Genomic DNA, 14,136 nt, shown 5'->3' with positions numbered 1-14,136 from the left:
CAAGGCAAGGCAAGGCAAGGCAAGGCAAGGCAAGGCAAGGCAGCTTTATTTGTATAGCGCATTTCATACACAAGGGCAACTCAATGTGCTTTACATTAAAAGATTAAAAAGATTGGAGACATTCAGACAGGCATAAAAGAACATAATTAAAATTACAAATATAATAAAACAGAAAAGAAAAGGAAAATTAGAAATATATTGAAAATTACATTAAAATTTTAATTTAAAGTGGGTTAAAATGAGCTAAAATAGGAAGGCAGTGGCAAATAAAAAGGTCTTAATCTTTGATTTAATAGAGGTGAGAGTTGGAGCGGACCTACAGCTTTCAGGGAGTTTGTTCTAGATATGTGGTGCATAATGACTGAACGCTGCTTCACCATGTTTCATTCTGACTCTCGGGACTGAAAGCAGACCAGTACCTGTCTGACCGACAGGAAGCCAGTGTAGAGATCTAAGAACTGGAGTGATGTGGTCTACTTTTTTGGTCCTTGTTAGGACTCGAGCAGCAGCATTCTGTATGAGCTGCAGCCTTCTGATGGACTTTTTAGGGAGTCCTGTAAAGACCCCGTTACAGTAGTCTAGTCTGCTAAAGATAAATGCATGGACAAGTTTTTCTGCATCCTGCTGAGACATAAGTCCTTTAATTCTTGATATATTCTTAAGGTGATAGTAGGCTGACTTTGTAATGGTCTTAATGTGGCTGCTGAAATTAAGGTCTGAGTCTATGATTACACCAAGGTTTCTGGAAAAGCGCTATATAAGTACAAGTCCATTTACCATTTACCATCTAGAGGTGGTGGTAATTGTCTGTACGGGTGAACAGGGCAACTCAGCAAAGGTAGATTTGGTTTGGATCCATATGGATTTGGTTGACAAAACAGATGGGAATCTGTATCTGTACACATCCCTTCTTTCTCCGGCAATGTATCCTCCAAGTGTCGTGGAACAAAATGTCATCTGTCAACTATATCAAAACACGCAATTGACGGCGTGACCGTTGCGTTAGTAATGTCTCTATCATCATCACCATATGACGCATGCGGCCCCTTCGCCCATCCCGTTGCTTAACACATACATGCGCGTACCAAAGCATGCACGCTCTGTGGTGTAACCCCTCCCTTCCCCTGCATTGGTAAAGTATAAAAAACACCTCAGTCGGAGTTTAATACAGACCAAAATCAGCAACCCGCAGAGAGAAAACTGATCAAAGAAGAGCGAACAAAACCTCGGCTGCTGTGAGAAACCACCTGCTGTCCAGACCTTTGCTTGCAACCTTCAAAGTCATTTCAAAGTAAGTCTTTGCACCTGTCATTTTTTGCATATTAAAATTCAGCTTTAACGCATTCATAAATACGGGTGTTGGCGTTTTAGATGGCTCATGCAGACAGTGACAGGCTAAAGTAGTAGTTTAATATTACACTTTTTAATGATTTTGGGCAAAACGTTCTGGGTTACCCTCTTCGTATGGAATGTTTCTTTAAGCCGATGCATTTTTTTCCTTAACTTTTGCACATAAAAGAAAATTCAACCTGCTGTTCCAGCCATCCCAGAAAATTACTTATTTGAATCTAAAACTGGTGGTTTAAGGATTAGGGTGATTTTTCCGACATTTCTTTTGTCATATGTACATTTTGCAATAACTTCAGATTAAACTTAGAAATGTAATTGCTGGATGTAGCCATAAACCATAAAGACCAGACCATATAGGCTAAAGTTATCTTTGAACTCTGGTTTTCAGTCATTTTACAGTTTGGTTTATTATTTCATCTGGGAACTATAATGTTTACACAAAAGACGCCGCAGGAATGTTTTCAGCACCACGGACAGCGGCGCGGAGATTTTCACTAAACCTGAACCAAAACTTTTAATCCAATCTAATGTAGGCTATAACATTTTTTGAAGGCTTAACAACTATCTGTGTATTAATTATTTCGTACTTCAACACCACAGACAGAAAGAGACAGAATTCGCTTTGTGTTGATGAAACTGCTCTAAAATCTAGGAGAATGACAATGATTGAAAGTGGAATTAAAGGCAAAATCAGAATGACAGCAAATGATTTGGAAGACCTGTTGCTTATTGTTAATAAGAAAATATGAACACAGCGGAAATGATCTTTTCCTGAGATTTCAGAAGGGGAATTTAAAATTGGTTATCCACCTTCTCATTGTTTCATCGCCCAACTCAAACAGAAAACAGTAGTCCATGCAGCGTAATTACAATTTTAACTGTAAAATAATTTCTAACAAATCTAAAAAATGTAAAAAAGAAAATATTTTGATGAAGATATTGATATATTACACTAACCATAACATTGTGGGGAACGGGTATCCATGGGGTTAATTGATTAATACACTTAGAATATTTAGCAAAGAAAAAAATTAAATTTTTGTTTTGTTCTTTATTTAATGTTTTCTAATGACAGATTACATTTTGTTGATAAAATGCGGTGGAAAAAAATATTTTTGGCTGGGAAATACTCTGGAATTGCATTGGGAAACCAAGTTGTATTATACAACTACTATTACTACTCATTCAAAAGATATAATAATAATAATAATGTTTATTACTATTATTATTATTGTTACTATAATCATTATTACTATTATTCTTAGTAGTAGTAGTATTAGTAGTAGTAGTAGTAGTAGTAGTAGCATTAGCAATTTTAATACTCCCATAAGATTTTCCTTGCTTTCTTCAGGATGTCATAAATATGGAGAGATAGAAAGAGAGAGAGATAGAAAGAGAGAGAGAATCTGTGATTCACATTCAGTTATACAGCGTCTTGACACCTTTGTTTCCTCAGTAGCCGACTGAACTTGAACAGACATTTTCCCGAACATTGACACATTTTACAGACAGGGATTGATTAAATTAAAGATCTGTGAAAGGAGATGGTACATTTTTTTTATTTTCAATCATTTCCTTATTTTCATGTGATTCATTATGCAGAAAACATCAAGGCTTCAGCAGAGTTCCACGAGTCCCATCAAGTCAACTGATTGTTAGTTCCGCCTTTTCTGCTCCTCTTATACAGATGGTCATGATGTTGAAACCATGGACGTTGCTTGCAGCTGTGGTGTTGTGTGTCTTGGTGTGTCTGGGAACACTGGCAGATGCCTACCCACCCAAACCTGAGAATCCTGGTGAAGATGCCCCACCTGAAGAGTTGGCCAAGTACTACACAGCCCTTAGACACTACATCAATCTGATCACCAGGCAGAGGTATGTGCTGACAAATATAGAAATATTAAACTACACTTAACAGCCAAGGATGTTGTGTCACCATGTGTAACAGTTTTGATCATATTGAATTCACTGATTGTTAAAATGGCACATTGACTCTGATTAGTTATTCGCAGTATAGACAATGCATGAAAACATTAACCAAGAATAATCGCACTTTGACATTATAAGTCACTGATCATATACCGTCCACTGTGGCTTTTAATATATAGAGCACAGTCTTGGCTTAATGGTTAAGTCATGTGCCCAATGCCCATGTAGGGAGGGCCCAGGTTTTATTCCAGCCTGCGGCCCCTCTCCTGCATGTCATTCCCCCACTCTTGCCCAGTTTCCTCCTCTATCACATTTCAACTTGACATGGCAACTTATAGAATGGATCCAGGGGGACTTTGCAACCTGCAAATGATTAATGACTGGACAACCGCCTCCAAACCCCTCCCGTAGGCTACTTGTCGTGAGAAGGAATTGCACCAAAAAGTATTCCAGAAGAACACACAGACACATGGTGTCCTCTAGCACTCCCCCTCTGCAACTGTATTCACTGCAATGAAATCTTGCCTTTTAGAACAAATCTACCTGCTCACCTGCTAAACTGAATTGCAAGGGGAAAACTATAACTTTTGCAACTTAATTAAACATACATTGATGAAGATAGTCAAAATGGCCAACACATACGGAAGAGGCAGAAGGGGGTGAGGGGCCACAAGGAGCTGTCAAAGGTGTTTCAGTGTGTGGGTATTAAGGGGTGAGTGAGGGGGACCAAGGTGGTCAGTTTAATATAGTTTTTGAATTAATAGTTACAATAGTTAAAGAATAAAATGAAATTGAAATTAAGAAGTAATTGACGATCAAATACAAATAACTTAATGCAGACTAAGTTTACCAGTTATGTGGGGCTTCTCAAATTTTTTTTTGATGCAATCAATTTTCGATTAACTAATCTCAGAGCCCACCCATTGTTACATTATTTCATCTGATGGTGCATAAATTAACTTAACTTCCAGTTGTAAGCCTTTCATTCATCTTTATTTAATCATTTTGTCTAGATTTTATTTTGCTTAAGATCTATTAGATTGCTGTAAGGGACTACCCAACCTGGGTCTCTGCCTATGTCTGATGCTCTTCCCCTCTCTTCCACCCTCATAACACTTTGCCAGCATACGACAGCTTCATAAATTTGATTATAAGCCACTCTCTTAAACCTCCAGGCCTTCACATCAACAGGATCAGAGCAATAAAATGGGCACAGATGGAACCAAGAAAGAATCCCAAATCCAGTTAGCAGGACCTGAGCTTTTGCCTAGTGCTGTCAGATATAGAAATCACCAGTGTCAGGAGGCAATTTTTTGTTTTGTCAGCTTGGCCCATGAGCTATCTGTGCTTATTCATGAAAGCCAAATAGGTCATTGATATTTAGATGCCTGGTTTAGGAATAAACATATTCATGAAAAGTCCATCTATTTAAATTTAAAACGTATGGCTTTGCACTGAAGAGTGACTGATGAATAAATATATGATACAATGATTTATTAAAGGGTTTGAAAGGTTTTGCTTTATCAGATAAAAAGCTATTGGATGGGAAAATCATCAGCTTTACACAAAAGAAAAAAAACTGATAAATGAATTTAAGGTGCATAAAGAAGTTTATAGATTTTTTTTACTTTTGATAAAAACATGGAAATCATAGCTGTATAGCTACCATTGATGGTATGGCATGGTATTTCCCCACCTGGACTGAACTCTCTCACCTGCTATCTCTGCATATGTCTATATATCTACATTTATCTGTATAGAATAATTATAACATTTATAAGATATTAAAGAAATGCAGAAATCAGATTATTTTGTAGATAAGTATTTTCAACATGAATCAAAATTAGCTATTTCATTTTGTATGTTGAATTTGGATGTATTGATCATACCTTTAAACATTTAAAATTTGAATAAAAGTTGAAATGTAATTTCTCTACATTTTTTTCAAAAAATAAGCCAAGTAAAATGGCAGAAAGAGAGGTTGTTTTTCACAGAATTAAGTATCATAAACTGGAGAACACGAAAAAAAAAAGGGACAAGAAAAGAGAGAGCAAAAAAAACAATTAAAAAGGAAAAGAGGTGAACACTCAAAACAGACAGATGAAATAACAGAAAAATAAGACAAGATATACAAAAAAGAATAAAGCCAGTGAGACAGATACAGCAACCAAAGATGGGAACAGATGTGCCATTATCACAGGGAAACATTTCGCATCCTCATGTATCACACGGAATACCTACTGAGGCATGAGGATGTAAGCTGCTTGTCTGCTTTCCTACAGGGCAAAGAAAAAAACACCAATACAAATACATGTACCTCTAAGCGTGTAACGATGCATAAGATTGGCTGCTGAGGTCATTGGAAGAGGGAAACAGGTGGTTGATGGGAAAACAGAGATACAGAAGGTTGCACCACAGGGTTTGGTGTCAAATGTTACTGTTTGACGATAATGCCCACACATAAACACACACTCATTACCAAGTAAATGTTCTGTTTAACGGGGCTGTGGTTTCATATTGCAGCTCTCAAGGCGTCCATGGATTCCCTATCAAAGAATGATAGGACTCATCATGACTAAGAAATGACACTCTACCCACACAATAGATCAACACAAACACATCTACACAATCTCTCTCTTACACACACAGACTCCAGTGTGTACAGTCTGAATGTGACTGTGAAATGAAAGCATCAGAAATAAACGTTTGGGAAGTGAACCGATTTTGTGTATAAAAAGGCAAACAGACAGAAGTATGAGAACAAAGACAGAGCAACATGAAAAAGTCTACATGTTTCACAATATATTTACAACATAATCTTTATTTCAGTCTCCAGTTCTCCACTTCACAGTGAACAGCTACAGCAGCCAATACTTAAAAAAGACTGGCTGTGTCCTCTTAGAGTCAGGGAAAATTGTGTTTTCAGAAAATTAAATTGAAAAACTTCATTTAAATTACAAGTTATGTTTAAATGAAATCACCAGTATTGTCTATGTCTGGGTTTAGCAATAACCAATTTATTGCAAAAAAGCCTTTTGATATAAACTGGAGATGTGGAATTTGACAGGCATTTGGCATTTTCCACAATTTTCAAGATCAGAAAGATTACCGTAATCGCATTATGGGTTTGTAAAATGGTTTGCTGCTGGCTTGTCTATGAAGTGCTCGTCTGCTTTCCCTCTCAGGTATGGAAAGCGTTCGGCTCAGGAGGATGTGGTTGCAGAGCTGTTGTTTGGTGGTGACAGCAACAGAGGCCAGAGATCAAGGTCGAAACCTTCACACACAGAGACAAAGTAACCCTAGATGAACACATGAGGGTGGTACATTTTTTGAATAAACATAACATTTCCTTTTTTTTGTTCTTCTACAGATATGATGACTCCTACATGTGGTGACTCAGCCACCTTTCCCCCACGTCATAAGGCATTCCCTCTGGACGCATCCAACAATGCACCTCACACCTCTGACCCTTGAGCCCCAGTCCTACTAGTTACCTTCACGGTTCAGATATCAAGTTCTCGCTGTCATTTTTGTCACTATCTTACATCTGTCTCTGTAAAACACTGTTGCATCTAGTTTATTATTGAAGGAAAATGTATAAGACTGGAAATACTAATCAGCAGGTGTAACTGTGTCTTGGTGTGTGTGTATTTATGTCCCTTCAGTGTCTGTTTAGAGGAGGAAATTCTTGTTTTACTGTGGCTGCTGTAAAAAGCAACATCAGATGAAATCATTAAAACTTTTCTGTGTGATAAAAGTTGATAAATGTCTCTTTTGGGGGGTTTCATGTTATGACATATATACGGTAGAGTTATTAACATCAAAACATCAATCAATCAGTCAATCAATCAATCAATCAATCAATCAATCAATCAATCAATCAATCAATCAATCAATCAATCAATCAATCAATCAATCAATCAATCTTCATTTGTATAGCACCAAATAACAACAAACGTTATCTCTAAATGCATGGAATTTTACAAAAATATAAAGTGACATGATGCAATCAGAAAGAGGACTGTGATTAGATCACAACAGATAAGATAATTACATGCAGGGGGCAGCAGAATGGATCACCTCAGCTGTGATCCCTCTGCCTCTCCCCCTCTTCCCCCCCTCTCTCTCCTTGCATTTTGTCCTTTTCTGTCCTTACTTGCTTTCCTTTGTCTCCAAAGAGAAAACCAGGAAAACAAAACAACTGCTAGTGGGAGTGGGTTCTCACCTGATGCTCATATTGCAAAAAGTTCGGAGTTCATGTGTCAAGGTGGTTTAATGCGCTATATCATGCTTTAGGTGTATGTTTAGCCATTAAAAACCTAGTTGTACCTCAAATGTGCACATAAATCTGACTTGATACCCGCACTCCGACCTCATTAGGACTTTGGAGCATCAAAACATAGGAAACATAGTTGGTTTTCTGTAGCCTGACTGGTAAGAAGCAAAACTTGTTTTCTATATTATGAAGAGGAAAGAGGGCATGAGACTTTTACAATTAAGTTTGGTTTAGGGTTGGACAAGCTGTATGTATAAATACAAGTTATTGACCTCAGGTGAAAAGTTCATAGGACTCCAACCATCAGCTACCAGCTCATAGGGCCAAAAAAACAAGCCTTCAACCTTCCCCTTCAAAATTAAATTATATAATTTATTTTTTTAAGACCAAAATAAGGGGCACTTTGGATGTCAGGGGCGAAAGGGCAGGTTCTCAAGCACTCTTAGCACCCTCTGTACATGCCTGCTATTAGATCAGGACAAACACAATAAGTGTTGGTTCCAACAGAAAATTTTGAGCATCTAACACTTAATTCCCTGCATCATGGTAAATATTTTTGTGATCAATTGTGGTGGTAATTGCATTATCAAAAAGGAAAACAACACTATTGATATATTTCTATATTATTGATAACATTACATAATTAACATAACATATCAAAATAAACTACATGAGCAGCCAGAGGGCACGTTTGGGCATCCAATCCAACAAAGAGGAACACAGAGGGCACTTTTTAACAATTAATTGACTGTATACATCCAGGAGTGTTTTTCAACATTAAAATCCATAGAAGTGCATCCAGATGACTTTTTTATTACACTTAAACTTCTGAGGGGCATCCAGAGGAAACTTTTTTTTTTTTTTAATTTTATACATTTGAAGGGCATCCAAGGGGCACTTCTTTAACATTTTATACATTTTAGGGGCATCCAGAGGGATCTTTTTATTACATTTTATATATTTGAGTGGCATCCAGAGGGAACCTTAGTACACCACTGAAACAACTGCTTTGTCATTACACAGTTTACATCGAAGTAAAGGGTTTCCCTCACAATGGAACAGATGTAACGTTTTGGGGCCAGGACTGAAGGTAGAGAGAGGAGTTGATAGAAAGAGTAGTTCCAGTACATTTAGGCTCTCCGGGGAAGAAGAGCCATTTGCATAATGAGGAATCAGAGACACCAGCACATTACTACAATTGAGAGACTCAGGATGAACTTAAAATGCCCTCGTGGTCCATTTTACGATTGTATAACAGCTTTTACAGGGTTTATCTGTTGGACTCCAGAAAATAAGAGAGTGACACAATCTCAACAAAACAAAGTGATTATACAGAAATGTGTTAAAAAATACATTACCAACAAAACAAGCACTACTAATGTAATCTTTATATGAAATTATTCTCATTTAATTTCTAAACAAGTATATAAAATGTTCTATTCCCGTTGGTCTGTGATCAGTTATCATGATGTTTTGAACCGTTACTCAACAAATGCAAAATTAACCCAATGTAACAACCAAGCACACTTTCATAAGCTGTTGAATCCATATGACCAGTGTCTAGTGTGAAAAATAGTGTTTAGAAAGTAAAAAACCTACAGTGCTCACCATTCAGCATTCAGCTCCAGAAAATGTCATGGGTTGATGTTTAGTTTAGTTTTTTACTTGTGTTTCTTGCCTTGGTTCCTCCCCGTGTTTATTCTATATTAGTTATACTTTGCCTCCCTTGTGTGTTTAGTGATCCATGTCTCTTCTATTTTCTTGTGTTTCTTAGTCTTGTCTTGTTTCCTGTTTCATTTTGTAGTTCTTTTTACCTGTGTGTCTGGTTTTTACTTCCTGCCCCTGTGTGTTTTCCTCCCTTTTTGATTAACCTAATTTGTTTCACCTGTGTCCTGTGTTCTACACCTGTGTTGATTAGTAGTCCCAACAGCTTCAAAAGAACCTCCATCGTTCCCGTACCAAAGAAGTCAACCTTCACATGCCTCAACGACTACCGCGCTGTGGCACTGACTCCCATCATGATGAAGTGCCTTGAGCGGCTGGTCCTTAGGCACATCAAAGCAGCCCTCCCCACCTCACTGGACCCCCACCAGTTTGCATATCGCCCCAACCACTCAACTGACGACGTCATTTCTCTTACCGTACACACAGCCCTGTCACATCTCGACACTAAGGACACCTATGTCAGAATGCTGTTCATCGACTTCAGTTCAGCATTCAACACAATCACCCCCAAGCAGCTGATCACAAAACTCTCCACCCTGGGCCTCAACACTCGCCTCTGCAACTGGATTTTAGACTTTTTGCTGGAGAGACCGCAGTCTGCGCATTGGCAGCAGAACATCAGGCTCCATCACGCTGAGCACAGGCGTCCCTCAAGGCTGTGTGCTCATCCCACTGCTGTTCACGCTGCTCACCCACACTGCTCTGCAAAGTCTGAGTCCAACGCCATCATCAAGTTCGCTGAGGATACTACAGTAATGGGCCTCATCAGCAACAATGATGAAACACCCTACAGAGAGGAAGTGGAGCAACTGGTGAGATGGTGTGGCCTGAACAACTTGTCTCTTAATGTTGAGAAAACAAAGAGATGGTCATTGACTTCAGGAGGACGCCGGCAGACCACTGTCGAGTTCCTCGGTGTGCACCTCTCCGACGACCTCACCTGGACTCTAAACACCACCTCTGCAGTGAAGAAAGCACAGCAACGCCTCCACTTCCTGCGGAGACTGAAGAGAGCCAGCCTACCACCACCCATCCTCACCATCTTCTACTGAGGCACAGTGGAGAGCGTCCTGGCCAGCTGCATCACTGTGTGGTTTGGAAACTGCACAGCAGCAGAATGAAAGACCCTCCAGCACACAGTGAGGACAGCTGAGAGGATCATAGGTGTCTCTCTCCCCTCCATCCAGGACATCTACAGGTCACGTTGTGAACTCTGCGTTCACGGCCATCCTGAAGGACTCCTCCCACCCTTCACACAGACTGTTTGCCCCCCTACCTTCGCAGCATACGGACCTAAACAACAAGGTTCTGCAACAGCTTTTTCCCCCATGCTGTGAGACTCCTGAACACGCTGCTGCCCTTCACCCCCCCCAGCCCCTGTCCCAACACACTGTGATGGACCCTGGACAATCTTGACTCTGTTATATGTCACTTTATACTGACAATGACCACCACTGTGCCTTCTATTACTGCATATTTATTTCATTCAATACAAGGTTATTATAGTTTTGCATTTTTCATTAGTTTTTATTTTTATTTCGTTTTGACTTTTTGTTTTCAATTTCAGTTTAGTTTTAATTAGTTTTTGAAGCGGGTTTGCTAGTTTAGTTTAGTTTCTATTTTTTGAAAATGCTTAGTTTTAGTTTAGTTTTTATTAGTTTCAGTATTAGTTTTAGTCTTTTTTGCCTGTGTGCCTGGCCGGGGGTTAGCTTCTGTTTTAGGGGGAGGGGGCTGGGCGCTCTCTCTTGCCTTGACAAGGTATGCTAGGTTAGCCGTCTTGTGTGAGCTTTTCAAATGGACTTTAAGATTAGTGGGATTTTCCCCCTTGAGAAATGGTCCACATATTTTATCACCTTCCATTGCAAGGCACTTACTCCTATCAGAGACAGTCATATTCAAAGTAATCCCAAATAGGGCTCTGCCGCTTTCTCCTGACTTTTGCTGCCATTAACGCTCTGCAGGCAAAGTGTGGACGTGTGCCTGCTTGTGCGAATGAGCCAACTGAAGTGAAACTGGCAGAAAACAAACAAAAATTCATATCCTAAAAAATAGGGAATACTGGTAGATACTCTGAAAGATAGTACTCTCCCTGGGGTGTCGGTCAGAACACACTGGACAGGAGACAGGAGGGAGCTTTAACCGTTTAGTGAATATTCTCCTTACAGCACAACAGTACAGCAGACCCAATGAGGCCACAGAGGAATAGGTATGAGTGTGGTCGGAAACACATCAAATAAATACACAAACATAAGGGTGATGGTCACAATATGGACACTTAAGCTAGCATTACTGACCCTCTATAGTGTTAAATAATATGGTGACTCACTGATACATCCTTAACAATAAAATCAGCAATAAACAATAATCATTGATACAGAGATAATTATTCAGATGCTACCACTACAAGTATACTAATAATCATATCATTCTAATACCACTGCCACCAATGAACCATTAACACTTATAATGATAAATGAACAGAACAGGATCATATGGGTGATTCATAATATGAGATGACGCATGCCCTCATGGCGTCTATTTTCTCTTTTGGGAGTTTTAACACACGTGAATGCCTATGGACAGGAAAAGTCAGTTCTCCGTCTCATTATACTTACTTGTTGGGCATTCACACAGGAACGGTTATAAACAGGGCAGGTAGTCGGAGCGAGAGAGTTCGTCTCTAATCCTCCTGCAGTTCTGCCTCGCTGTGAGTGCGCGCGGCCGTCAGCTGCAGGCTCCGTTTGGCGCGCTCCCGCGCAGATGCAGAGAGCAGAAAGCAGAGACGTCCATCCGATCAATCTCTGACTTTATTACATATCCACTCAAAATACTGAGTTTAAGACGAAAACTAAAGACATGTTCTCTATCATTTTAGTTTATTTTAGTTAGTTTTGTAAACTCACAATACAGTTTCAGTTAGTTTTCGTTTTTTTGTGAAGCCTCGTTTTTATTTTTATTTCAGTTAACGAAAATGTTTTTTCACCTCTCGTTTTCGTTATTTCGTTAGTTTTCGTTAACTATAATAACCTTGATTCAATAGTTTAACTGTTCTATTTATTCAATATATATATATATATATATATATATATATATGGCAAGCCGTTCAGGAAATAATATATTGAATGAAAGTCTGAATATATTGAATGAAACTCGATATATATGGAATGAAGTCTGAATATATGGAATGAAACTCGATATATATGGAATGAAGTCTGAATATATGGAATGAAACTCGATATATATGGAATGAAGTCTGAATATATTGAATGAAACTCGATATATATGGAATGAAACTCGATATATATGGAATGAAAGTCTGAATATATGGAATGAAACTCGATATATATGGAATGAAAGTCTGAATATATGGAATGAAACTTGATATATATGGAATGAAAGTCTGAATATATGGAATGAAACTTGATATATATGGAATGAAAGTCTGAATATATGGAATGAAACTTGATATATATGGAATGAAAGTCTGAATATATGGAATGAAACTTGATATATATGGAATGAAAGTCTGAATATATGGAATGAAACTTGATATATATGGAATGAAGTCTGAATATATTGAATGAAACTTGATATATATGGAATGAAGTCTGAATATATTGAATGAAAGCTTAAATAAGTACTCTGAACACCACTTCTAATCGTATTGTTTTATTGTCATCAAAGAGAACTCATCTTTTATTAATGTCTCTCTGAAAATAACCTTTTGCACTTCTTTTTAGTGTTTCTGAGGGGACACATTTTCCTCTACCTCTGTAACCTGTGGTAATTTGGTCGTACTTTTTCATTACACTCACTCACTGTCAGATGATGCACACGGGTATGAGCTCCACCTGTTAACATTGAACAGGATGCTACATTATCACAAGTCATAACAAAAGTTAGCTAGCGAACTAGAGGACTGAACCACCTGAATAAAGAAGGGGCAATATCTTTAGCCTTTGTAGAAGTGTGTACAACCTGTGATATTTAATATTTTCGTATTTTCACTTGTTTACTACCCTCTTAAATGCTTCTGCAGCCCACTGCTTCGTGTTCCTCTCGTCTCTCTGTGCAGACGGTCCGATCATCACTTTTGGATGAAACCAACTTAATGGAGAGGAGGGGTGGGTTCCTTTTTCCTATACGGATTGACTTAACAGCACATGCATTACCCAAGGGGTTGATAACCCCTTCATTAATTAAAATTGCAGTGAAAACATCTCGTGCCTCCCTCATGGTTGCATTACTAAAAGCTACGTCTAACCGGAAAACAAAATCACACCCCTATGATCACACCCCAGAAAGACAAGATGGCGCAGGCCATACATGACGTGATTTTTCATTCCATATATTCCGAGTTTCATTCCATATATATCGAGTTTCATTCCATATATATCAAGTTTCATTCAATATATTCAGACTTCATTCCATATATATCGAGTTTCATTCCATATATATCAAGTTTCATTCAATATATTCAGCCTTCATTCCATATATATCGAGTTTCATTCAATATATTCAGACTTCATTCCATATATATCGAGTTTCATTCCATATATATCAAGTTTCATTCAATATATTCAGACTTCATTCCATATATATCAAGTTTCATTCAATATATTCAGACTTCATTCCATATATATCGAGTTTCATTCAATATATTCAGACTTCATTCCATATATATCAAGTTTCATTCCATATATTCAGACTTCATTCCATATATATCAAGTTTCATTCCATATATATCAAGTTTCATTCAATATATTCAGACTTCATTCCATATATATCAAGTTTCTTTCCATATATATCAAGTTTCATTCCATATATTCAGACTTCATTCCATATATATCAAGTTT

At 38.1% G+C, this 14,136-nt stretch overlaps 1 protein-coding gene across 1 annotated transcript; it reads left to right on the top strand.

Annotated features, from left to right (window-relative positions):
• Positions 1-834: 834 nt before the first annotated feature.
• On the top strand, positions 835-7,019 carry pyya (peptide YYa). The gene is made up of 4 exons (XM_034711649.1): positions 835-1,291; positions 3,038-3,225; positions 6,465-6,545; positions 6,650-7,019. Exons 2-4 carry the CDS (start codon positions 3,038-3,040, stop codon positions 6,672-6,674), a joined length of 294 nt encoding a protein of 97 aa, XP_034567540.1. The 5' UTR covers positions 835-1,291; the 3' UTR covers positions 6,675-7,019.
• Positions 7,020-14,136: the final 7,117 nt, after the last annotated feature.

This window comes from Notolabrus celidotus, chromosome 20 (assembly GCF_009762535.1).
Source record: "Notolabrus celidotus isolate fNotCel1 chromosome 20, fNotCel1.pri, whole genome shotgun sequence".
Classification (NCBI taxonomy): domain Eukaryota; kingdom Metazoa; phylum Chordata; class Actinopteri; order Labriformes; family Labridae; genus Notolabrus; species Notolabrus celidotus.
Note: the sequence above shows the minus strand (reverse complement) of the source record. Positions and strands in the feature narration are given on the sequence as shown.